The following is a 26795-nucleotide window of genomic DNA, read 5'->3' as shown; positions in this document are numbered from 1 at the left end:
CAGGTGAGCCTGTGTACTTGGGTGGAGTTAATCATAGATCTAGACATCCTAGAAAAGTTATGTCCATTGGAATGGACGGGGGATCTGAATGGGTTAATTAAACAGTGATTTGAAGCGCCACCTGGCTGGCGAGCATGTCACGTGACACAAATCAAACACACCTGCGATGTTGCGCGTCATCAACAGGTGCTGGCTAATTGCTAAGCTGGATAGTGAAGATGATGGTGGTGCGTTTGAGGCCTTTCTGTAATTGTTGACAGCAGGACCTCAACTAAATCAAAACTGAAAACTTTTAGCAGCGCACTGGGACAGAGACACTGAGTGGACTGGCTATACTGGGACAGACAGGCGGAGTGTACTGGTTCTATCATGTACTCAGAAATGCACCTACAGCAGATTGAGGACTTCATGTGCACCAGACTCACACAATGACGTTCTGACAGGTGAGTGCAACAACAAACTACCTGTTTATGAGAGCATTACAGCATCCACCCTGTGCAAACGTAGCATGACGCGTTTTATTGTATGTGTGTGTGTGTGTGTGTGTGTGTGTGTGTTTGTGTGTGTCCGGTGACGTGTGAACACTGCAGCTCTCTTTCTGCTTTAATATTTGTGTTTGTGGTGTTAGGTTATTTAACTCTGGTGGCCTCATGACACTTGTTGCATACTTTTTATTTATTTGTTTTTATTCAGTGTCTGAGTTTTGTCTCTTCTGGTTATATTCTTGTGGGGCTAAAATGAGGAAGGTGGCCATATATTAATAACTGATCATCAGCAGTATGAACAGGCTGCATCTATAAATGGATTTATTGTTGGTTTGGACACTAGGGGTCATATGTTGCTGATGTTGTTCCACTGTTGTGCATTTTGGCATTTAAAGTAACAGTTCTAATACTGTAGCCTACTCTTTCCATCCCTGCATGGAAGGAGAGTGAATACTGACTTACAGTTGCAAGAGGCCCAGAAACATTACTCTGTGTGAATGCTAATGCTGCTCCGTATCTGCTGCATGTGTAAATAGGCATCTGTTTGCTAACAAGTTAACCATATCAATTTTATATAAGGGGACTATATGTCAGTGCTGTGTGTACAGCCTGTTGGTTTGCTCTCAAATGACCGTAAAAGTAGTAACACTACAAAGTAGGGGAGAGCGGGGTCAGGTGGGACACGTTTGTATCAACATGAAGTAATCTTCTGTCACTCACACTGCTTGAACAGTGACGAAAATAATTTGATCCCTGAACAGATACAGGTTTTTGCTAATAATTTATAATTGGTTTAGAGCCCAACCCAAATGTGAAAGGCTCAGAGGGATAGCAACATAGATTTATGTAATTACAAGATACTGGACCACAAGATGGCGCCTATTCATTCCAGTGGAGTTGCTGGTGTGGCACTACGGCTTCCCCCAACTAAGAATTTTCCTAGTCGACCAATAGTCGTCATTTAGGGCAAATAGTCGACTAGACTCTCACATGTTTACGGCAGAAGTAAACCTTGCAAAAAAAACAAAAAACAAACCTTGTGATTTAAACCAGTAAAAACAATGAATGAAGCAGTTTCACATTAAAAATAAGTGTTTTCATGATGCTGCTTGTCGTGAAGGGGCTGCTAACTGTGATGGCTGAAGTGAAAATGTGAAAATGGAAAAAAATTAAAATGGCCACACCAAGAACCAGAGTTTGGTTTGTCCTTTCTGGGCTCCTGTAGAAACATGGCATTGCAACATGGTGAACTTTGTATGAGGACCTGCTCCCTATGCAGATATAAATGTCTTATTTGAAAGTAATGAAAACACAATGACTCTTATTTTCAGGTGATTATACGCTTGAAAACATACAAATATATATCCCCTAATATATCCCTCCAAATTCTGCACACTGGACATTTAAACATCAATATTTTCAGGTTTCTCTGCTCCTCTATGATATTAAAGTGAATATCTTTTGGGTTGTGGTCATTTTGAGCTTTTGGAAACACTTGATTGACATTTTTTTCGCCATTTTCTGATATTTTATCTCCCAAACAACTTATGGAACTATAAGAAAAAATCATATCCTGTTGGATTTACTGTGAAATGCACAGGTGGTTTAAGGGTTAATGCCGCTGCATGCTGTATTTTCGAACAATGGGACCTATGTGCTCAACATCTTATCCTCTGGCTTGAAGTGAGCAGCAAGAAGGCTAATGGGCATTTTTAGAGAATAAGTATCATTAGAAAGCTCAGTGGCTTGAAAGACGACAAAGGCTGCAGCCACAGCCACTGTATACTCATTTAGTCGACATGGCCCTGTGTGGCAGAGCAAATCCCCTTACACTGTGCTCTTTGTTTAATTTTGAGCTAATCTCTTGCACCATTTTCTCTCTGCCATCAGTAAAGAAAGTGCTGATTTATCATTTTAGGGGGGGTAGGCATTAAGGAGCTTAAACATGTACTGTATACACCCACACATAACAATACAGGTGGCAGCTCTGCCAACCTGATTTAGTAGTTACACATTTTTAAAATCTTTTTACCTTCCTACAAGAAATAATCAACTTTTAGCCAGGGCCAAATTCCAATTCATAGCATGTGTGATGAAAAACACAAAGTCGCCTAATTTCTATTCTCCTCACAGACGTGGGTCTATTGCAGAGAGATTGGTGTGATTGTGTTCAAGCACTCGGGTCTGTAGGGGGAGACTAAAAAGTCAGGTATTAGGTAGGCTGACAATGTGCCTTTTGAACAAGGCAGCCCAGAAAGCACAAGATACTGTGCGCCCCTTGAAGCATGAGTGACATGCAAAAGAGGGTGTTATTGAGTGAAAGCACCCCACAGGATGACAGCAGAGTACCGCTTCATTTCAATATTTCCCAGAAGACAAAAATACCACTGTGCTCAAGGAGAGGACTAGAACATTTTGTTTTCATCTTGCTGTTTTCTGTCTTAATTTTTGTCTCTATTAAACCATAATAATACCATGTAATATTCAACAACCGGTAAGAGCGTGAGAGAATTCCTGCTGAAGTTATTTCCTTTTGAAAAACAGGCAAATATGGGAGGCACAGCTGTGAGCTGCGCTGTAGGAAAGATTGGGTTGTGAAGTTGGTTTTTCCTTGCGGGGAGTTTGGATAGTTTTGCGTCCAGGTTTCTCACACAGCCAAAGGATTTAGTCAGATCAGAGTGTGTGAGAGATTGTCTATCAGTGCTCGTCTTGTGATGGTGTTGCATTGTGTTTTTGACGCTTCCTCACCTTCCACCGAGCACATGATGGGATGGGCTCGACCCCCCCTCATGACCTTGACCAGAAATGTTCAGAATTGGCACTATAAATACAGAAAATTCAGATTATTCAGTATTGTCTGATAGTATGGCCTTGTGAATGACACAAAGCTTTCAGAGAACGCTCTGCTGCACTCCATTGGCCCCATTAGCAGCAGTCGGCGATGGGATGTCAGTGGTAACACTGCAGCCTGAGTGCACAAAGCTGGTGGCGGAATAACACATTTCCAGGAAACTGTAGTGAAACATACAGTGGAACTCATGGATGAAATGACATGCAGCCTGTCTCCTGTTCTACAGCAGCTATTAGAGATAAATGGATGTAATGATGAGCTCATGTGGGATGTAGAGCACATGCTGCACGATTGGCACTTAGAATCGATCACATCTCTTTGTTTGGTCTCTTTTTCCAGCAGGAGAGAAATTTATTTTAATCAAACGAGCTCAGTAAGCAATGTCCACTGATATCTGAAAGAGAAACTGAATAATACAGGCAGGAGACGAGGGAGACGGATGTGAATGAAAGTTGCCATTCTTTTCACATCACTTGGGTTAGATGTTTAATTATGGAAGCAAATAAGAGACTTGTGTTTGTATTTTAACAGCCACTGACTTAATATTGAAATTTAAACACCACATAATATGTAGAATTGAAATGTTTTATATGAATGTATGTATCTGCGTTCTGAATTCAATTTTTTTGATTCACATTTTTAAAAGGTGAATTTGAATGTATTTTTTTCAATGTTTATAAATTCAGAACCAAAAATTTCAAGCTGTAGGAGAAAAAAAAAAAAAAGTAAATTCTTGGTACTCAACTTCGATTGGTCATCTAAAAATTTTTAAATAGATAAAAAAAAATAGATAAATAAATAGATAGAAAAAAAAGATAAAAAAAAAAATTAAAAAAAAATTTAAAGTTGAAAACCTTCACATCCAGGCTAGCCAGTCTATCCTGGGTAGCCCGGAAGTTAGTAACTGAAAATTTTCCACTTGAATTTTTGGATCTGAATTTGACCGATCAAATTTGAGCCAACCGAATCTGTGTTTTTTTTTGTTTTTTGTTTTAATTCTGAAACTTAAATTTTTGGATCTGCGGCACGGTGGTTCAGTGGTTAGCGCTGTTGCCTCACAGCAAGAGTGTTCCTGTTTCAAAGCCGAGTTGGGGCAGTTTGCATGCTCTCCCCGTGTCAGCGTGGGTTTTCTCCAGGTACTCCAGCTTCCTCCCACAGTCTAAAGACATGCAGGTTAATTGGTGGCTCTAAATTGTCCGTAGGTGTGAATGTGAGTGTGAATGGTTGTCTGTCTCTATGTGTCAGCACTGTGATAGTCTGGTGACCTGTCCAGGGTGTACCCCACCTCTTGTCCAACGTCAGCTGGGATAGGCATTCATTTGATCTAACTCAGACAGACAGCGCATCAGGGGGAAAGAGAGTTACAGCACTTGAGGATTATTGCACCCAGCGTACCGACACAACACCACTTTATCCTGTTAAAACAATACACATAACTTGGATTTTATGAAAACCCCTTAAGATTCTTTTGATCTGAGGACCCTTACAGACTAAAGGAATATGAATAACTTTCAGGGTAATCAAGGAATGGACACATAATTTTAGGTAGCCGACAACCCGGTTTTATACATCCAGAGAAATTCTATTTCTATGCTTGGACACTAGACCAGGCGTCTATTTGTCAAAATGTGTAGCAATGGGTGTTTAAATGGGACTAGACTTTCAGTTGAAGTTGTACGGTATGTCTCTTATTTGCTTCCACAGATATATTATTTTAATTCGATTCAAGCAGGTATGTTTTTATATAGGAAACTGGAGATGGCAGACGATGATGAATAAATAAGAATAATATTTATTAATATTCTTGTTGAGAATATGATTAGACATTTAAGGGCACATTATATATTTGTCTTGTTCAGTGTCTTGTTCTCAGTATTATTTCTATAAAGTAAATATTCCAGTCAAGGTAAAATCTCTTAGAACTTCAATAGTGATCACTGAGTGTGTGCAAACTACTCTGGTACAATAAACGTTGAAGTCTTCTTCAAGCCGAAGTTGAGGAACTGCTAATAAAATACTTTGAGATGAGATTATACAACAAGTGTATGATAATCATGCTCGGCTTACACTACAGGTTTCTGTGCAGTAGTTGAATGCTTCTAGGCTGAGAATACTTTACACGTGTCACATTTGCAGTGTTAAACCATATTTTTAAAGAGCTATACGGGTGTTTTTGCTCTGACTGGCTGATGTGGCGATATCTTTATCAGTCTGTGTTGAGGCCAGGAGAGGCTGATTGGTTTCACACACAGATGGATGATTTTACAACCAAACAGTTTAAACAATTTGGGTCTGCTGCTGTTTAAGACCCCATAAAGCCCAAATCTGAGATTGTATCATGTTGTTCGCCTCAAATAAAAGTCTGGGTGGGATTGCATGAGTATGGGGCTGACTATTGTTTAGGCAACAATGACAGCCAAATGTTGTATCATGATGAAAAGCTCAGGGATCAGATGGTCTTTAGTTATGTAGATTTCATCAGAGGCATTGTTCCTACTCGGATAACACGTGCATGTTAATCTGTGACAGACAAATAATATAATATATAATTTTTTAACTCATTACTTGTCTTTGGCACTGTTGTCAATCCCATACTATCATATCCAAGACCTCTGCTCCCCCTGTTCCTGTGTGACAAAGGATGGTTTAAAATCAAAGATGAAGAATAACCTGGCCAGGTGCATGAAAACACTGCCCTCTCCTGGACTTTGCTCATCATGACGTGGTCATCAGATGCTGGACAGTCTATGGTCAGCAGGGTACGAGCTTTAGGGAAGCCAGGGGGAGCTGGGATCCTCTTAATAGGACATGAACTCCCCTGAAAACATGATTTTGTGAAATTCTGGGGTGTCAAATAGCAAATAGTGTATTGACAACAGGCTATTTTTACCATGCATTTCTGTTTTCTTGTGTTGTCATCAGCATGCGTCATGCATAAAATTAGGCTATTGTTGATGTTAATGACTAATTCCTTTTCATAAAGATACCGACATGCATGCTATTCTTGTACCATTGAAATGAGGCGGCATGACAACATAAACTTCACTCACTTTAACACAAAGATCAGAAAAAAACTTTCTTCTAAACTTCTGAGTGGCCTCAGTGGTTGCTTCTGTTTTGAAGTTTGGGCTATTCACTGTTAGTACTGTGCTGTGTGTGATGGGTGTTGAAGAGCACAATACACTCATCCACGTAACAACAAGATGGCAGCCATCTCACAACCTGATCACATTTTATGGTCGAAACTTGTTTTTTTTTTATAATTAACAATGTTTGTAGTTTTGATCTGGCAACAAATTTGACTTAGTTATCGTTAACAATGTTTATTTTTTCATACTTAATAACAAGGAGAAATTAAAAATGCATACCAAACAAAAGTTCTGGTCTCAGGAGGATACCACATCACATTGCAGAGTATACTGCTGCTGCTTTGGTTGTCCCTGTTGTATTATATTGCGATGTTTGCTTATGAAACCCATGCGGAGTTTTGATGTGGACATTAACTGATTATTGTATATGTACTGGATGTGCTGACATGAAGCAAGTAGGCCTACATTCTTGCAGAGGATTCACAGTCAGTTCTCTCCTTTAGACGCTCCCCTACCCCTTTAAAAAACACGTGAGCTCCTCTGAAAGCCATGGTATAGAAGGCACACACATACTAAGGAGTCTGATGTGAGTAGTTCCACAGGAGTTAATCCATAAAACACAGGATATACAGTAAATGTAAGCACTGTTTAATGTGTGCCTTTCTGACAAGCTATCCAACAAAGGAACAAGCTTACACTAATGTCTCTTGTATTTCCAGGTAGGATTTAGGCCTCAGAAACAAGTGACCCTGCCAGGCACTGCAGGATGAATTTACACCAGTTACCGAAGTCATGATAATCAAAGCCTTCAAATCAGGCCAACCAGGGACATGTCATTGGCATTTTTAAATGTCCCAATGTTTTTTGGTTTCATTTGATTTACCTGAATAGCAAACAATCACAACGATAACACAGAGCCCCGAGGGGCCACTTTGCTTGAAATAACCTAATCAGAGAAACACACTCCACTCCGCTCCTGTCTGTGTGTAAGAGCCTGTTGAGCCAGACAACACTCAAGACTCACACTTGCCTCTAATGGAGACTCATGCTGACAGACAAAGATGACATTTTATTATATGCTATGATTTTTTACTAGGGCAGCAACTAACAATTGATTTCATTGCTGATTAATTTAAATATGATTTTTCTCATTTAAAGGTAACCTGTGGAGTTTTTGACCACTAACAGTGCTACAAAGCGAGACAGTAAACGTTCCTGCAGGTAGTTTTACACTGTTCCACTATTGGTCAGGTGGAGGTAATGTGCCAAGAGGTCGCAGCACTGTGCCAACAAAAGCAGTGAAGAGGAAGACTGTTAGCTTGTAAACAAGGACGTAAACAATGCAGGTTTCAAAACTTTTCAAATCAATTGGCTTTGCTTTGTGAAGTAGAAGGAAATGGTTAGACCTGAACGATTCAAGAAGTTTGTTTAAGTAAGAACCTTTGTTTGTTGTCAAGAAGACTCCAGAGAGCACCTTAAGCAATCAAATCCATGAATTGGTTTGTCTATTGAACATAGATGGATTACTGTGTGGACCTACTAGGCACAGGTCCAGGGGCCCACAGTGTCTGGGCGCCCCCTGGTCTCCACCCGCAAAACGTCACTCAGATTAACACGTAAATATCAGAGGGCTGTATCACGAAGCCAGATCAACACAGCCAGGCTCTCTTTGTCTGAGCTGACTACCATGAAGGTGGTTCTCAGCTGTCTCTGTTAACCCAGGCTTTTTGCATCAGGCTCTGTGTGCGCTCACATAAAATGAGTCAAATGATGCGTTCAGCATGCTGCCTTCTTCTGCCCTTAAAGAGTATTAACAAAAGTTTTACTCAAGAATTGCACTTAGTGTCCCATAACGAAGGAGACGTTAAAATCAGCTACGTTTTGGGGCAAATCAAAGTGAAATAAATTTTACTGATTGATCAGGCTATGATCTGTGATTAGACTAATCAGTTTTTCATCAACTGAAATATACCAGCAGTGTAAAAACAGACTTCAGCAAATCAGGACCAAGCATAAAACCTAATCCAAAGTGGAAACGTTATGGTGGTTTGAAGGAATGATATCACATTTCATATGCAAATAAACACTGTCCTGATTAATGAGGACATTTTAATGGATATTAAAGAAGCCATTAGTTAAAAAGCCAAGCATGCCTTTTTAGAGAATGCTTTATGACAGCTCTTTCACCATGCCAAAATCTTTTTAAAATGTAGAGCTGGAATGTAAGTAAAGGCTGAATGACGGAATGGCTCTGTTTTATGTTATCATGAATTAAATAGCTTTCAGCCCTTGACTGTCGGCCAGACAAAACAAGACATGTCAAGTTGTCACCTTGGACTCTGGAAAATTGCAATGGAAACTTTTACCATTTTCTGATGTTTCATAGCATGGGCAGATTATGAGAAAATGGACCCCTGGGCACAGATAAGCAAAAGGCCCCACCACCTCTCCTACATAGAAGCAAGACACAGAGTTTGTAGTGCTTCTTTTTTGTTGTTGTTGTTGTTGTTTTGCGTCTCTTTGAAGTCATTATGTGTCTGAGGTAATTTTGTGTCTCTTTGCAGTTCCTTTGTGGCCATTTTAAGTTTCCAAAGGGCCGTACTGTGAAGCAAGATTAGTGGCTTAGTGAGGTATGTTGAGCCTAAAGCCAGAAGTTTCCATCCTAAGAAGGTGGCTCTCTTTTAACCTGCATAGATCGCCATGGTAACTCACGCAGCAGACCTTACCTGGTGGTGTTCTGAGTCTCAGCTTGAAATTGGCTAAAAAAAAGTGCCTTTCATTTCTCCTTTGAGTAGCGACACTCTAAAGTCAGTGTCAGTTTATGAGCGATACACATTGTCAGATGAGGGAATACGTTATAAATGCACTTCCTGTTGAGCTGTAACCATAAAAATAGAGTGACAGTCATTCTATTTTTGTGGCTGTGGCCGTAATGATACATACATGACCCCGAACAAAGCCATGCAATTACAGTAGTGCTTATGAATCTTTTTCTTTTTTAAACACGATAACCTACAGCACATCATTGATGCAGATAATCTGAGTAAGACTACTGTTTTATTTTATTTGCTCTCACTGAACTTCTGAATATTGTGGTGTTCTCTGGTCCCTTTGCCCACGCTGGCTCTGAGAGAAGCCTTCACAGGTAGCATACAGCTCACTATATTATTGATGCTTAATATATCTGTAGAGAGAAGGGCTGTTACAGTATTGTACCCTACAAGGACATGTTTTGTAGTACGTTATCTGCCCCCAAGCTGCAGTTTGCCATAGCTCCACAAGATGGCAGCAGAGATCACAACTTGACTCCATTCAAATGAATTCCAGGTATGCCTTTGTGAATTAAGATGACAGTTAAAAAATACCAGAATTATTACTAGCAGTCAAGCTCTTCACTGAACTATCATCAACAAAATAGCTCACATTCCTTTAGGGATTTTTGTTATGAAATAAATCAGGTCAAAGAGTCATTTAAACAGAGGAGCTGGTTTCCATTGCATCAGTGGAGCGCTTGCCGGTGCCAAAGAGTTCCAGGAAGAAGCACAATACTTAACATCATCTGAGAGCGCAGGCTGAAGCAGGTGCTTCATTTTTAAATCTCAGATCTTCTTCTTCACTTCCTTGTGTGGCTTATGTGTGAGAAACGGGACAGGGTGATACATGTAATGCCCCTTTCCTGTAATCCACATGTAAAGTCAAAAACAACCCACATAGTTCTCACCTGACAGATTTTAATTCCTCAGTCATACATTGTGATATATGTGACTGCATTTTTAATCTGCCTTAAAGAACTTCGAACATCACAAACACCCTGTGAAATACTAGCAAACACTCTCCTCTGTCGTTTCTGTTTCATCAAATGAGGTCATGGAGGATCAAGGAAATATCTGATGACACTCCAGTGTGGGTTCATCCAACAAGGAAGTTTGTGAAGTCTGTTATGTAAAGGTTTATGTGGTTGGGAAACTTTAATGATCCCGGATCACAAGGAAGGATAAAGTTTACACTTGTGGCCAAGGGACAGGATGAGATCACACAGACACACAATGGAGAGCACCTAACTTACTCCACACCACAAAATCAGCTGAATCATAACCATACCTTTAAGCTAAAGTAACCCTTTAAAGAATGGTTTTACATTTGGAAATAAAGCGTATTCTTGCTGAAAGCTTTTTGAAATGTTGTGTAATTCCACCTCATACAGTGCAGGTAAATTGTCTATGATGAAAGCCAAAGCTCATGATTTGTGTGCTCACTCTGTACGGTCCGATTGTTGGCCTCCGTGGACTGTTCTGCTTATTGATAAGTGTAAAACATTCATTTGAAAGCTCCGAGGCAGGTAGAACTTGTTTGCTAGAGGAGGTCTGTCCCCCCCCTCCGTGATAACAGACAGGACATGAGCTAAACTAAAACTGTGCAAGGGCATAATGGCAACTGACCAAAATTTCTGATATGTCTGAAAATGTCCGACTGCCAGGTGGAGTAGTTGATCGGACCATAGTCTTTGCCTCTTTAGACTGGAAGCGGGGGAAACAGTTAGCATTTATCCAAAAGTAACAAAACATCTCCTCTAAGGGTGTGCCATATCATCTTGTTCATGATAATACCAGTAACATTTTTAATAATGTACGAAAAATTCCTAATGTGACACTTGCAATATTTCGACTTGTTCACATATCCATGTCATACTGTTACCCACGGCAACAACAAACATGGCTGAAAGCAAAATCATTACCAACTCCGCCGTGGTTCCAAAACGATGAGCAGCTTTGGTCGTGTGTAATAAACTGTGGTGTTGTTAGGCCTGGGTGTCTCGGACTCTTTCAGTGAATTACCGCTCAGAGGGAACTCATTCAGCAGCTCCTCTGGCAGCAGCACAGCGTCTCTCCCTCTCCTCTCTCACTGTGCGCACACGGGAATTGATGTTGTCAAGTGATTTTATCATAAACCTTTGGTAATGTAAACCTATGTGATGCTCGCGGCTGGACAAAACACCACAGATATGTGAATGCGCAATAGTTGTGGTATCATAACAGCCTGTCACAGGTTACAGCGTGATGATTAGAGGAGAAATAGCAGAGCATAAAGGTCCAGGTGGGAAAAAAACCCCAACTCCATCATTTAGGATTTTGCTAAAAGAAGGAAATCACCTGTTGATTTATATATATATAGATCCCAGGGTACTTTTTTTGTATTTGAGAGCTGTTTAAATGTGTAATTTGTGGTAGCTTTGGTCCTGTTGTACTATTAATACTGTATACAGGATCTGAATCTCACTCTGAGTTACTGTTGTTGTTTACAAACTAAAGAAATGAGAGTTTTTACTTCTATTCTTCTATGTTCTTAAATCAATATTTTTTTTATTTTTTTAACTAATTTGTCATATCATCAAGAATGTTGATATCGCAAAAATACCCTAAAATATTGTGATATAATTTTAGGGCCATTTCAGACAACCTTAAACAACTTTAAAGCGTTTGTTAATGATATAGAAAGAAAACTCCAGGAACACGCAAAAAAAAAATTTCCAGAAAAAAAAAAGATGGAAAAAGGGGGTTATGTGCGAGACTGTTTGCTTTAAACAAGCTGGTAGGCAGATTTTGTTACCTTCGGGCTTGCTGTTTCCAATTTTTATGCTAGCTAAGCTAAGCTAACCAGCTGCCAGCTTCATATTTAGCATACAAACATGAGAGTGCTATCAATCTTCTCATCTAACTATCTAACCTTAAAGGTCCAGTGTGTAGGATTTAGTGGCATCGAGTGGTAACAGTTGCAGATTGCAACCAACTGCAACTTGCCCTGTCTAGAGCCAGTGCTGGATTTGTCAGTTCTGGGCTACTGTAAAATAACATGGCGGCGCTGTAGACGAGTCCCCGCTCTGTATGTAGATATAAACGGCTCATTTTGAGGTAACGAAAACACAGCAGTTCTTATTTTCAGGTGGTTATAAACTAATGAAAACATAGCTATGAATATTACATTCCAATTCGACCGCTACGTCCCCCTAAATCCTACACACTGGACCAGACATACCTTTTCATGTGCACTAAAATATATATTTCTCACACACACACACACACACACACACACACACACACACACACACACACACATAATCACCTACTTTATCAAGCACACCTTTTCCCACACACCCATTTCTTCAGATATTAATTACTTGACCTACTACTAACCTACTTTTTCTGGGCCCTGTTGTCATCCCCGGAGGAACCCGGCTCTGACGTGTTAGGCAATCGCTGGTTTGGCAGCTTCCCAGCAGAGCTGAGACACACCAGCTACCCTGTTGATACCTAATCTGACTCTTGCGCTCTCTCTCTCTCTCTCTCTCTCTCTCTCTCTCTCTCTCTCTCTCTCTCTCTNACACACACTCACAGGCAGGTACATGCATGAACACGCACACTCACAATGCTTACGCAAGCCCCAGCCAGCCATGCCTTAGGTAGTCATAACACACAGTCGGTGGAGACATGCCAAACTCTTATAGGTCAAACAATGAGTCATAAGCAAAAGGTGGATTAGATAAAAATGAATATATGTATTTGAGTTTAAATAGTGTTCGGTGTTTGATGAGTTCCACTGAAGCTGAGGGAAAAAGAGCGTGTGCCGTATGTGCTCCCCCTTGCGTGTTCCAGGAAAAGACACTGACCCACTATTGACATTTGTGTGTTTGAGGAGTTAAATGTTACATTACGCAAAGGTCAGAGAAGAGTAAACGGTTAGAGGCAGAGATGGAGAGAGGGAGAGTTTTTCCCCTTTCGAGGAGGAAATTGAAGGCGCTGAGGAAAATGAGAAAACGGATTGTTTTTTCCTCACAGCTGCGTGGAGGGAACTCTCGCAGGAAAACCTTCGAGGCATGCAGTGAGGCTGTGTAACGTGCAGGTGTTTGCATAGGTGTGTATGTGTGTGTCAAGCAGTTAATGAAACAAACAAGCCATGTGAATATGAAAAAATGTGATCTTTATTCAACATCTCCACACATACTTCAAATATACATATTTACACCTTTTGTACAATGAATATATCTCATGTGTAACCTGTCTGGACCAGTAATAGCCTCTAGGTTGTGTCACAAATACATAATTCACAGTGCAATATGAAGTTTGTGCACCCGTGTCAGTTTACTCTACGTGTCACATGAATGTGTGACTCACTCTACATGTATAAACCAGGAACAAAAAAATCATAAATTACTCTTCTGTGAGGAACAATTCAGATTGTCATGAGTCTGTTCCCATCTGGTATCTCGAGCAGATGAGAGAAAATAATTAAAGAACTGCAACAGACGTTTTATTAGCCTGCTGCGTGACCCAAAAATTTAATGCACAGCGCTTCTCAGACATGCCAGATTTAGTACCGTCGTCGAAATTATTTCTGCCAGAGCGAAATAGCTGGCTGCAGATCTACAGTAGCCTGTAAGGATAAACGTCACTGAAGCGCCGCATGTGCTGTCACAATCCAAGATGAAACATCTTTTTAAATGTGGTACATCATGTCACTAACTATGATGAGTAGTCTCCATGGATCCACAGCTTTTAACGGGAAAAAAAAGAAGAAAAAAAAGGAAAGGGATGAAAAAATACCATTAAAGAGGTGAAACAGTCAGAACAGATTCTTCCAGCCAAGGTCAGGACCATTCTCTACAGACACGCTCAAGTGTTGAGTCATCATCAGACAACCAACATCAAATATCGCCTGACTGTGACTGATTCAGAGCCGTTCAGTTTATGAAACACAGTGATACGGGCACAACACTCGGCACGGCTCAGCTTTGTTAAAGCAACACAGCGTGACATAATGTTCCAACAGAAATGACCAAAAAGGGCTTTGCTGAGAAAGTCTTCATTTTTCTGTGAGTTTCTTTCTAACGTGACGGCTCCTTAACTGGATATTTGACACATTTCTTTAAAAAATACAAACATTGTTGGATTAAGAGAGAACTCAAATTGCGTCAGTAGGAAGGATCATTTGATTTCTTTGTGTGTTTTTACTTCTTTGGCTGAAATCCTGCTTTAGCATGCCTTTGGGCGTAAGATTTATCCAACCATCTCTGATGCTGCAAAGGCATGTGACCACGTGTTTGAAACTAGAGTTCCTTTCAGCGGTTTACCTTACACCAGAAGCATTAGTGTTTAGCTGTGGCTAATTGCACACACGGCATTTCAGAACAGATGGATCACAGTCAAATTTGCAAGGTCACATCTATTAAAAGACTTTTCCTGTTCTGATGCAACCTGTATATGATACATCAAGGTTTCACATCTTTAAAACAAAAAGGCAAATGCTTTAGTTTCAACCCTTAAAATTGAGAAAATAACTGAGATTCTGTTTTAGTCATTTACAATGACTTCTGTTAGGCCAGTGCCACTGCTCATTGTTGAGTGTGTGTGTGTGTGTGTGTGTGTGTGTGTGACAAACTCTCCCTACTTTTCTGTGAGTGTTGCACCAGTAACACCCTGCCTTTCTCAACCTTCTGTGCATGGTGTGAGATTTGTAAATGCTCTCCATTTGCTGAGACGTTGCCAGATTGGCAGCGAGACACCTCCGTAGCGTCCCCGCTGAGTGTGACACATCAGTCCTCGGCTAAGCATCTTTCTCACTCTATGACACCGCCTGCTGCGAGACGTCGAGCTTGTGCTAGGCCTTCCTCGAAGCCGGTCGGTGAGTCAGCCGCCGGAGCCTCCAGCCTGGTCAGAGAGTGAGAGGAACAACATCACATCTCTTCGCCTCCTGTGCAGGATTTGTCTCATGCTTTCTGAAGCCTTGTGAGTCCAGACTGAGAGCAAGTATCGGTGACAAGTGTTTGCCGGGGGTTCGTTTTGTGTGATACACTCATAGTAGCCTGCAGAGATTATTTTGTGAACATTGTCTGGCAAAATCTGAGTCTGTGTTATTTCTTTTAGCACCAAATAATTTCAAAAATGTACATATAGAAACACAATGAGTGATCATTGTGAAAAATGCCCTTAGCAAGTAACACATATACAACAACAAAATACAGTACAGTAAGTTTTTGTAGAAAGCTTGAGGGTGTATGTACACTCGACAGTACACAAATGGGGTTCTAAAAAGTGCCAATGTAAAAAAACAAAACCAAAACAACAATGGATCCCTCATAGCGATTTCTGTTTTGGTCCCTCAGCCAGAATCAGCTGAATCGAGTCCGTCAGCAGAACAAATCATCGTCCTCTTCCACGTCAAAGGATGGCACCATCTGTTCTGCCGAGCTCACTTCCTGTTCACCCAGCGCCATTTCCTGCGACGACGGCGGCTGGTGGAACCATGGGTGAGTGAGCAGCTCATTCGCCGTGAGTCTCTCCCAGGGTTCTTTCCTCAGCAGGCTCTGGAGCAGACACTTGGCCCTGGGCGACAAGCCCTCTGGCAAGCAGCACTGGCCTCGGCGGATTTTGGAAAACAGCATGGCCGGGTCCGGGTCGTGGAAGGGGTAGCGGCCAACCAGCATGGTGTACAGCATGACCCCTAAGCTCCACATGTCGGCCATCTTGCCGGAGTAAGGCGCGGAGCCGCTGAGGATCTCGGGGCTGACGTAGGCCGGGCAGCCGTGGGTGTCTGACATGGAGTCGTCGTTTGGGTCTTCTAGGACTCGACAGTCCTCGAGGCTTTCTAGTCTCACCTGTGTCCTGTGAAGAAAAAGTCAAAATAAGGTCAGGACAATTCAAAGGACTGTTAAGAGCATTGACAAAACTGAAAAATGACTTGCTTAGTACACTTCTTCCTGGTACTGTAGCTGCACGTTTACTCACTCCTTAAAATATGTGAGAGTACCATTTGTACAAGAACAGCAGGTACTAGTGAGAGCTGTAGTTTCACTGTTACTTGGCAGTGACATAATCTGCTATCTTATTGTGGTAGAAACCTAAAAACGTAATTTTCCAAATCTGCATTCCACAAACAGAACATGTTTTGCAAAAGGACATGTTGTTGAAGGAAATGACGTTCTCAGAGTTCCCATGTACTCCAGTATATCAAAGCAAAAGCCATTCCTTAATCTAGCTCACCAATGAGTGTGTAGTAGGTTTGGTGTGTGTGTGTGTGTCTATTTCTAACAGTGGCTTTGTTTAACACTATCAAACATTTCAGAGATCTGTTAAATGTAAGTCACTGATTGCATCATGGAAAAACAAGTATCCTTCCTTTAGCCTTAAGCTGCACGGCAGACAGACAGATGGACACACACACACACACACACACACACACACACACACACCAGTGAACTCACTCTGACCTAAGTGCACAACAGTGAGTCCCTTTTGAGGAGCAGAGCTGCCTAAGCAAATTTCCAATGACTTCCTGGCACACACATGGTCACATAAACACACATATAAATACACGACTCCGGCACCCTCCTCCTCTCCTACTCACTCACACAATGCTAAATTTAGCCATGTTAATGACAGGACATACGTTCAGTCCAGCACCAGAGCAACTCAGATTGTATTTGTAGAATCATGAGACATTTACTGCTGAGACCCTCTTCCAGAATGATTGATGGGAATGGGAAATGAGTGATTCATTTTCTGCAGCGACAGACTCGCTGTGTTTTTGATTCAAATTTAATTTGCGCCTCTCGAGATTTGCTCCAGAGACTAACACGGCGATTGAGGTTTTATCGAGTCAAACGCACACGAGAAGTGTGCTGCTTTATCTCACATTCAGAGGGTCGACTCTGCGAGACACTTCAGTTGTCAGACAGAGCGGCCTGAGAGAGAAAAAGACAGCCAGAGAGGGGATGAAAAAAGAGTGACAGCCAGAAGGACCAAGATAGAAGGCAACTGATATTTAAGATAGTGGAGGAGATAAGTCAGATGAGGAGAACGAGCGATGGAGACAGAAAAGGAAACAGAACAGAGAGAGTTAGAGGGGTGGAGAGAGTGACTCATTCTTCTGTTGAGAGTACATATCTTCTCTCCTCCTCTCTCTCTCTCTCTCTCTCTCTCTCTCTCTCTCTCTCTCTCTCTCTCTCTCTCTCTCTCGAGCCGTGGCTATCTGCACCTGGGTCCCACACTCGCGGCGCCAGCCATCCCATAATTACCCTCAAATGGCTGTTGCCACATCAGTGACGCACGGGAAGGCTGGCCCGGCAGTGGAGCTCTGCATGCTTCACAGTGCTAGTCACCTTCCTTAAACTGGCTTTTCCAACTGCAGTGTGTGTGTGTGTGTGTTTGTGTGTGTGTGTGTGTGTGTGTGTGTGTGTGAGAGAGAGAGAGAGCAGGGATAGCATTTGTCAAATTGTTGTGACTTTCTCTGTCTCTGGCTCGAGTGCTGCATTGTTGGCCGGGAATTGCATCACAGCGGGTTTGAAAGATGCCTGATTGTGAATTTGGAAGACCGTATGACGGGATAAATGAGGTCATGCAGAATCGCAACATTTCAAGGAGACTTTATGTCGATGCGCGCTGATCGAGGCAGCTATCTCAGGGCGTACAAAAGCCAAATTCCACGCTATCTGCGAAATCTGCAGCCTTACAGTCACATCACAGAAAGATCATTTGGGGTGGCACTGCAGTATGTCGCCATCCAAAGTGTAAAGAGAAGTTAAAAACGAAGATGTCATCCCACAGCTCCGGGGTCAAGTGGGTCTACCAGCATCAGTGTTGCAATGCTGTCAGCCAGCGAACAAAACACAAATCACAAGCAAAAAAAGGCATCCGAGCTTCCTCTGAATGTGTAACCAGCACTCAGACAAACATGCATGTATGGACAAACACACACACACAAAGAAAGAAAATGAGCTATGCAGCCTCCCCCTCCTCTTCCCCTCTGCACATATACACTGTGACTCATCGCTCTGCAGCCATATAGCTATCAGAGGGACACAAGCAACTTCAACTTCTCTCACTGGCTGTCTGCTCTCATTCATTCGGTGTGACCCTACAAACCCAGAGGTCATGGCTGGAGAATGTTACTGTTGAAAAGTCTCCATGAAAAAGGGCCTTTGGAAAGCCGGAGGAGGGGGGGGTTGTGCGACATTAACCGGCGCTTACAGGAAAGAGAGTGACGCAAGGGCAAAGAGGCGACAAATAGTTTTGTAAGCAGGGGTTTTGTGTGTCTTCCTGAACAGAGTGTGTAGAGATGCAGACATTAAGGCATGTGTTTGTTTGTGTGTGTGTGTGTGTGTGTGTGTGGGAGCCAGTTCAAAGCAAAGCGCTTTAAACCACTCCTTCATGCATGGATGAAAGTGTATTTGAATGAATCCCTGTTGGAAGCATCACTTATTCTGCAGCATAGTTCTGATGAAATGTATTAATAAATAATGAGGCATAAATATATTCTAAGATATAGACTGCAGAGGGGGACGATTGTCTCATTCACCAGCCTCGTCTCGCAGCTCTGCCAAACTACCACCCACTACATCCGTGCACGCACACGCATGCAAAACAAACACACAGCACGCGCACAAAGAGACACATCGAGAGTGAGAAAGGGAGACAGACAGAGAGGGTGAAAATCTGGGAAGCTATGCAGCCGGCCTCCACAAGTACAGAACCTCCTACTCTATCTGTGCCCACATCGATATCTGCACACATGGCCTGTGTGTATCAGCTGCTGCCACGTTTGCTCTGTGCCTCCATTGGCTCGTCCCACTACACTGCATGTATTTCAGTCTGAGAGCATCCAAATAAAGTTAACTGGTACTATCAGAGCTAGTAAGTGTGAGTTGGTTTAAATGAATGTGATGCTGAACAGGTGGGCAGTTGAGAAAGTTTTTCCGGTGCCATCTGACACTGAGCACCAAGATTTTTAAGCCTTGTTTCCATGAGAGTACCACAAGGGACGTGCTTCTCACCTTTTCTCATCAGCAAAGACAAACTTTCGCAGCTTGAGGTCACCCAGCACGATGCCAGCCTGGTGGCAGTGTGCCACGGCCAGAGCCACCTGACGAAAGAGCCTGCAGGCGTGCTCCTCATCCAACCTGCGGCAGCTCTTCACCAGGGTGTGCATGTCCCCAAAGTCCTTGTCCAGGAACACGTAGGCCTTGCGTTCACCAAGGATGATGTCCCTGATGCCAGCCACGTTCTTGTGGGCTGGCAGGATCCCGTAGGCTCTGATCTTTTCCTGGTACACCCCCATATCAAAACCCTGAGAGAGGAGAGAGTAGAAGAAGGGAGATGGAAATTAGGGAGATAGAAAGGGAGGGGAGTGTGTGTGTGTGTGTGTGTGAGGGGGAGGAGGCAGTGGGTCAGTGTGTTCTTAATGATCATCTGAGGAAACAAGCATGCAAAATTTGGCAGCGAGTTAAAAAAAGGAGTAGGATATGCTTTGATTCCGGCTCAATACGCTGCTTTTGCAAGAGCATGACAAATGAATCACCAAGGCATGAAGCGATTAACTTTATTAATCAACAAAGCCAAACGCCTGCAGGTCTATCGTGCAAAATAAACACATGGATCTGGAGCAGCGGAGGGCCCTGTCCTTATCAAAGCAGATCCTTATCAAGAGACTCTTTCTCTGCCTCGCGTGTTTGCATTTTCTGTGTGTCACACCGTGGCGTATTGCGGTGACGTGTATGCAAATGAGGCGAGTTGACAGTCAGACACGGTGTGAAGCCACAGTGCCAAGGATAGGTGGATTTCAGTAGCTCTCACAACACGGCACAGACTGTGATGTAGCCTGGTGTAAACAGATTTAAAATAATCAGATAGTTCTGGATTTATAGGACCATGAAGCAACACTCGCGTTATTACGCAAAGTGTGACACATTTCGCGTGAGAATGACATTCGGTGAAAAAGTCGGTGAAATACTGATGACATGTCAGACAGGCTATTAAGCAACGCGATGTCTTGAAACACCATTCATTCAAAGAAAATTGCACAATGACAGGATTGCACATACCTTGCACAGCAGCTCATCGCCAGTGTCGGTGTTCATCGCGCTGTGCACGCTCTCCCGGTCAGCCAGAGGTAGAAGCAGGAAGGGTCCTATCCTGGATGGCCCCTGGTGGGTCGCCGGGACTGGGGTTGAGACGGGGCTGACCGGGGACCCGGGAGAGGTGCCGAGGAGTCCCTGCGTGTCCCCCGCCTCGGCGCTCAGCCTGGCGCATTTGGCCGGCGGCTGATCGTCTGAGTCCAGCCGCTTGTGCGCGACTCTCCCGGTGCGGATGCAGGGCGCCGGGCTGCTCCACTGCAAGTTCATCCTGATAGACCGATTCACCATGAGAGCAAAAACGAGACTGGTTTAGGATGTGTCCTTTTTTTTTGCTAAAATAGGCTACAAACTGCGCACTCCATTCCTCCGTGTCAGATTCATTTTAGTTGAGATATGAATCAAACTTCAGCGGATTCAGTGACGGAAATAATCCAGCCCACGTCCTTTTGTGGAGGGTGAATGCTCGTGGCTCTGAGGTCTGTGTACTTTTGGTTAGAAAATCCCGATCCCTCAGAGTCCAGACAGAGAGATAGAGAGAGACACAGAGAGAAAGAGAGACCGCCTCACACTCAGAGAGAGGCAGAGAGTGAGTGAGCTCCGGTGATGTTGAGCTCAGAGCTCAAACACTCCGCCCGACCAGTCCAGCCTCCTGGTGACACAACCATTGAGCAATCCTGTAACGGCACCGACTCTAGCACAGCTCGGCTCTGATGAAACTGCCTGCTCTGTTACCTTTCACACAAGACTGCGTGAGCATATGGTGAAAATATTAATGGTATTTTTTTTTCCTGTGTTTATTATTATTATTATTATGGTGTCGTGATTCTCAAAATTCCTGCTCTGAGATTTTGCTGATACTGGGGGAAAAAAAACCCCGAGCATGTGAGAGAGGAATGAAGAAATCATCTGCTACTTATCATGGCTGCTGCCTCATCAAGCATGCACATGTTTTAGACAATAATTAACAATCTTTAAAACTCTTTCTGACTCAGTTGTTCCTTAATGTTCAGCTCTTATTGCCATTTATAACCAGTTACGGCAATCCACAGGTCTAGATTTCAATGGGGACGCAGGGGACATGTCATGCAACACCAAAAAAACAAAATTAAAGACATTTGCGCTATATAATGATGCAGAAAAGGCACAAATTGGTGCATAAAGGTTCACCAGAATGCAAGAAATTGAGTGTTTAATGCTACAAATTTTCCGGCTGAGGATCCCCAAACCCCCCTTTCACATATGCGCCCCCCCATGTTGAAACAAAACCTACAATCTCTCCACAGACCTCCTGTCCAGCACCTGAGCTGTTTGCTCTCCAAATGTTAGGCCCCGAGTGTGAACGAGCCTGTACAAAGCTCCAGTGTATGAGCCTTAACTCTAGCTTTAACATCACCGTGATATTTTCCCATGCTGGGCTTGTTTGTTATGTGGATATGACTCACCCCCATAAAGCCTTTAGTGGTGCTGGGCTATAAGCATTCACATAAAATATGCCAGCGCGGCTCCGTAAACAACATCATAGCAGCTGGGCTCCCAGAGACACTGATCCCAAGTTAGAAGTAGTTGTATACACAAACAAGCGAGCCAATACTGTGCAATCAGTGTGAAAATTATGCAATATTCTTGAAAAAAAAGTATAAGCAGTGAACTGTTACTTAAGAGTGTAAGAACCAAAAAACTGAAGGGTGAAGTACAGTATGGAGTCAAAAACATTCCTGGGATGATGGGTGTCGAGGTGATTATAAATGTGCATGTTTGTTGGGGTGTGTACACACGCATGACCATGTGCGTGTTGCGCAAGAGTTCTCTTTTTCCACAGCTTTATGTTGCACTAAGCATAGTGGCTGCACTGAGCGTTCACTAAAACACAGAGCACCAGCTGGCCTGTGTGTGTGTGTGTGTGTGTGTGTGTGAGCACTATCACCCCTCTTTTGCACAACCCCTCCTGCCAAACAGAAGCATGCCGTTCCAAACAATTTCTTTCCACATTTCCAACACAGTTCCTTCCACAAGAGGTCACACACTTAACCAGGTCACAGCAGCGCGGCTCAGCTTGACTCAAAAAGGTCATGTGAACCTGTCTCTGCAGGCCGTCCAAACATGGATGAGCTGCAGATTCCATAGGAATGATGGCTGTTATTTTTAGGCCTCGCATTCTTTCTTTGTGCAGTGGTCGTCCTATGAATAAGGTGACTCACCAACTGATTGATGTGTGCGTGCGTGTCTGTGAGCAAGTGTGTTTGTCATGTCGTCGAGCAGGCACAGGAACAGGTTTCCTCTCTCTCTCGCTCTGCGGTGGCTTGCTCTCTTTTGAAGGAGTTCAAAAAGCAGGATGAACAGTCACTGTGGGAATGGGCGGCAGAGCTGTGGAAGGCCCAGAGCTTTATTGTTATCTGACAATAGTCCGGAGCTGATGTGTCAGTGCATCAAAGTGATGATGCATGTTTGTTGATTGTTTATGTGTGACACAGTGCTTAGGTGGAGTAACCGACTTATGTGTGTTGGCTGTGATAAACACAATGTGTGTGATGTGACAGTTTGTTAAAGTGTAATAGTGTTTATGTTGAAATCATTACACAGGGTCACACTGTATCACATGTGTAGGCTGCAATTACTCTTATGCAAGCTAGTTTATGTCGCTGGACTGTATAATATGGCTGGTCGGCCAGTGCGTGCCAGTGGGAGTGTGTAATGCGTGTGTGCATACAGCACCTGTGTAGGAGTGTGGCTGCGTCCCCATGCCAGTGAGCTGGAAGAGAAAACAGTATTCAGGGCATGCTCTCCCTTGTTATAATTAGCGGAGTCACTCACCACCACCAGCAGTAAAGAGAGGCTGGGAATTGATCTGCTCTGAGAATAGTTCAATCTGATCTGGCTGACAGCCAGCCATCGCTGTGAATTATTCTCCATTTGAGCTGCTCTGAGCAGAGCGCAGACTTTAGACTCGAGTCAGACGTACAGTTACTCACAAAAAATTAGGACTTGTGACTTCACTGCCTGCCTCAAGACTGAAACCCCAGTGAAAGATTTGGTCACAAATCTGTCTTTCTGGTGTCTATATTGGATAGTGATGATGGATAAGATGCCTCATGATGACATGAACTGCACATATTCTATCAGCTCTCCCAGTTGGCACAAGGAGAAAGCAGTGAACATTTTTTCTTATGTTCATTCCAGCTTTTGCTTGCCTCTTTTTTTTAACTAGCTGAATTGTCTTAATGTTAAAGGTACAGTTCACCCCATAATCAAAAACCTGTATTTTTCCTCTTACCTATAGTGCAGTTTATCAGTCTAGATTGTTTTGGTGTGAGTTGTTGAGTATTTGAGATATCGGCCGTAGAGATGTCTGCCTTCCCTCCAACATAATGGAATTAGATGGCACTCAGCTTGTGGTGCTCAAAGTGCCAAAAAAACACCTTTGAAAAGGTTAACAGCTATGTCTCCTTCCAAAAATGATGATCCATGTACTCAAGATAATCCACAGACCGTGTTGTGAGCAGTTTGAACTATTTTCTTTCTACTGAACTACACCCTACGACTGTATCAGCACACAGAAAGGAGTGTGCATCTACTGCTAGCTCACCTAGCACCACTGAGCTAGCAAACATTGCAGCTCAGCTGAGGAGGACGCCATTAATGCTAACATTTTGCGCTGTCAAAAGCACAGCCTCTTGTCCATGAGTAGATGCATGCTTCCTTCTGCGCTGTGATACCATTGGTGGGTGTAAAACGGTGTTCCTACATGAAATTGCTCACAACGAGGTGTGTGGATTATCAAGATTATCTTCTGATTTTTTTAATTGTCCTGAAGATACGTACTGGAAGATATATGTCTCTGGGCATATCATCCCCTCAGACGTTTTCATCCCTGCAAGGACACAGAATCAATATTTCCGTAACTTTGCAGAACTACGGCAAACATGGTAATTACTGTAATTACAGTTCACTTTAGCCTCATTTCTGAGCTTCTGAGAAAGCTCGCTTGGAGAAAGAAGGAAGTAAGGATTCTGTATGCAACAGTAGTCCTTTTACAAGTCCATCATCTTCCTCTATTGGTATTATACTGCCACTTTTTCTTTTATGAATTTTGCGAAGTAGAACTTGTTTTCAGCAAATGTCTGGTCGTCTGCCATTACCATTATGTCTTTGGACAGCTGACAATTTGCTATGAATGTAGAATTAGAGAGTGGGAGAAAGAAGTGGGCCGCTGGATAGTCAACTATATGCTGGCAATAAAAAAATATTTTCTATCATGGTATAAATTCTGCCCATAGAGCAACAAAGACTGTGGTACTCTGGTCTACTGCATATCTTAACATATAAGCTCCTAGACACTGTGAACTGTATGAACTCAAGTGTTGAAGTCTCATCCAAAATTAGTCATCAGCCCACTATAACCATCTCTACTGAATATGCTCTGTATTTTCACAACCTTGGCTGACCTCAGAGACCATCAATCAAACCAGGAGCTGAGATGGGGGATTGTTTCATGTGGATGGACTCCAGACTGTAGTCTGGCCAAAAATGTCTGCCTTCCTTTGCTAGTTATCCCAATCTGTCCATCAATATTTCTTTGATCTGTTAGGCTGAGTCAGGGTGGGTTAGACTGTTGGCAACACAAATGACTTGTGCAATTCAAAACCCAGTTTAATACATACTTTCAATATTTACAATACGCTGTGCTCAGATGTTACAGCACTTGACCACTAATGTTTTCACATGGGAACACACACCTACACATTGTTCCCCATTGATTGAAAACATTCGTTCTCACACAGAGTAGTTGTCATGTTTGCACATACTCAGCACATAGACTTCCCCAAAGGTTTTCTGAGAAGTTGTAAAGCTTTAGCTGAAAATATAGCTCTCTGTTTTTTAATGAATATGGTGGTATGTGGTGACACATGGATAATAATGCATTTACTGTATGTGGAGGGCAACCTGGTTGGTTGATGAACTTGATGCTTCATACTGACATCAGCGCAGGGAAATTTCACAAATGCAACACTAGATGCTCTGTGGTCTTTCAATTTTTTTTTTGTTTATTTAACCTTAATTTAACCAGAAAAACCTTCTTGAGAATAAAAATCTCTTTTTCAAGAGTGTCAAAGTTTGAACACGTGGATCCTTTAGGGCCCTGACACACCAAGCTGGCGGTCGGCCATTGGTCAGTGTTGGGCCGTCAGTGAGTGTCTGTCGCTCTTGTTTATGTAGTGTGTCACACAGCATTGGCAAATTGGGCCTTGTTCCCTGTTTTTTCAGCATGCTGAATTGGTGGTGGAGTTTTCAGCTTAGTGGACGAGAAAAGAAAGGAAATGCCTAAAGTCAAGAGGGCGTAAGATTGAAACAAACTTGTAATATTAGGGAAGATTATTTTTTTAGCCTTTGGGCTCTTTGAGCAGAAATGGTTTGTAAGCATTGTGTTATTGTTCGATAGCGCACAGTAAATATCCTTTGTCCTTTGAACATCTGGTTGTGTTGTTAATGTGCTAACTGGCTAACTAGCGTCTTGATCTCTGTCCTGTCGGTCTTCCGGCTTCTTATTTTGAATGATGAATACAGACTGTCGCCACCTGCTTGTATGGAGAGGTATCTCCTCTCACACAGGTGCAGAATGTACATGCTAGCTGGCTGTTGGCTGTAGTCTTTGTGGTGTGTTCAGGCGCAACTTTTTTGCTGAGATACAGGTAACGTGAGGTGAAACAACAGTAGGCCTTCGTCGCCACTGGTTCTTTGGTGTCAGTTTGCTGTGTCTAGGCCTTTAAATGTTTTTTTTATTTTATTTTAAATCAGGGATTCATTTTGCCTTAAAAATACAAACCTGAATTTTACTAGATTAATCAATTTCGCTAAACTACTCCTATCGCAAGACCTTAATTACTGTATTTGGGGACTAAGGAAACAAACATTTCATTCATTTTGCAGACCCTTTTGTCCAAAGGGAATTAGTATGAGTGCGCTGAAATTTAATATGAATAAGAGCTAGATGTCATCAAAAACAAATTTTTTAAAAATAAACAACTGGCAGCTTGTTCAGGCTTTTTTTTACTCCATGGGGTGTGGAGATGTAGAGGGCAGATAAATTCATGAAGTACTGATCATACAGCTGTTCAGTCATGTTTTGAGTATTAATACAGGCAGCAACAGGATCTGTACAATGGATCTAAGAAGAGAGCTAGACACAGTGTTGGAGGCATTGCCCTGTTTATTCCTATGAAAGTTGCTCAGTGGCGCATGAAGCCAAAAAAAGCGCAATTACTGTGGTATAAAATTACCTGCATTTTCTGCACCGATGGCCTCATGAATTTACAAATCCTTGGATAGCAAAGGGATGGCCCACCTTACTGTGCCTTACTGTGCTCTGTCTAGCTAACCCTGACGTTCTTATCCTAACCCGAACCAATCCCATTCCTCTTGCTTAAACTTAACTAATCCAACCAACAAAAGCAACGAGTACTAGCCAATCA

General features: G+C 42.6%; 1 protein-coding gene across 1 annotated transcript; it reads right to left on the bottom strand.

The window, feature by feature from the left end:
* Window positions 1-13383: 13383 nt before the first annotated feature.
* trib1 (tribbles pseudokinase 1) lies at window positions 13384-20934 on the bottom strand. Its single transcript, XM_050034696.1, has 3 exons — window positions 20296-20934; window positions 19249-19541; window positions 13384-16081 (listed from the first exon to the last, which is right to left on the bottom strand). The coding sequence occupies exons 1-3, from the start codon at window positions 20614-20616 to the stop codon at window positions 15607-15609; spliced, it is 1089 nt and encodes a 362-aa protein (XP_049890653.1). The 5' UTR covers window positions 20617-20934; the 3' UTR covers window positions 13384-15606.
* Between the last annotated feature and the right edge of the window lie 5861 nt (window positions 20935-26795).

This window comes from Epinephelus moara, chromosome 22, assembly GCF_006386435.1.
Source record: "Epinephelus moara isolate mb chromosome 22, YSFRI_EMoa_1.0, whole genome shotgun sequence".
NCBI lineage: Eukaryota > Metazoa > Chordata > Actinopteri > Perciformes > Serranidae > Epinephelus > Epinephelus moara.
The sequence above is the reverse complement of the archived record's forward strand: the minus strand, read 5'-3'. Positions and strand labels throughout refer to the sequence as shown.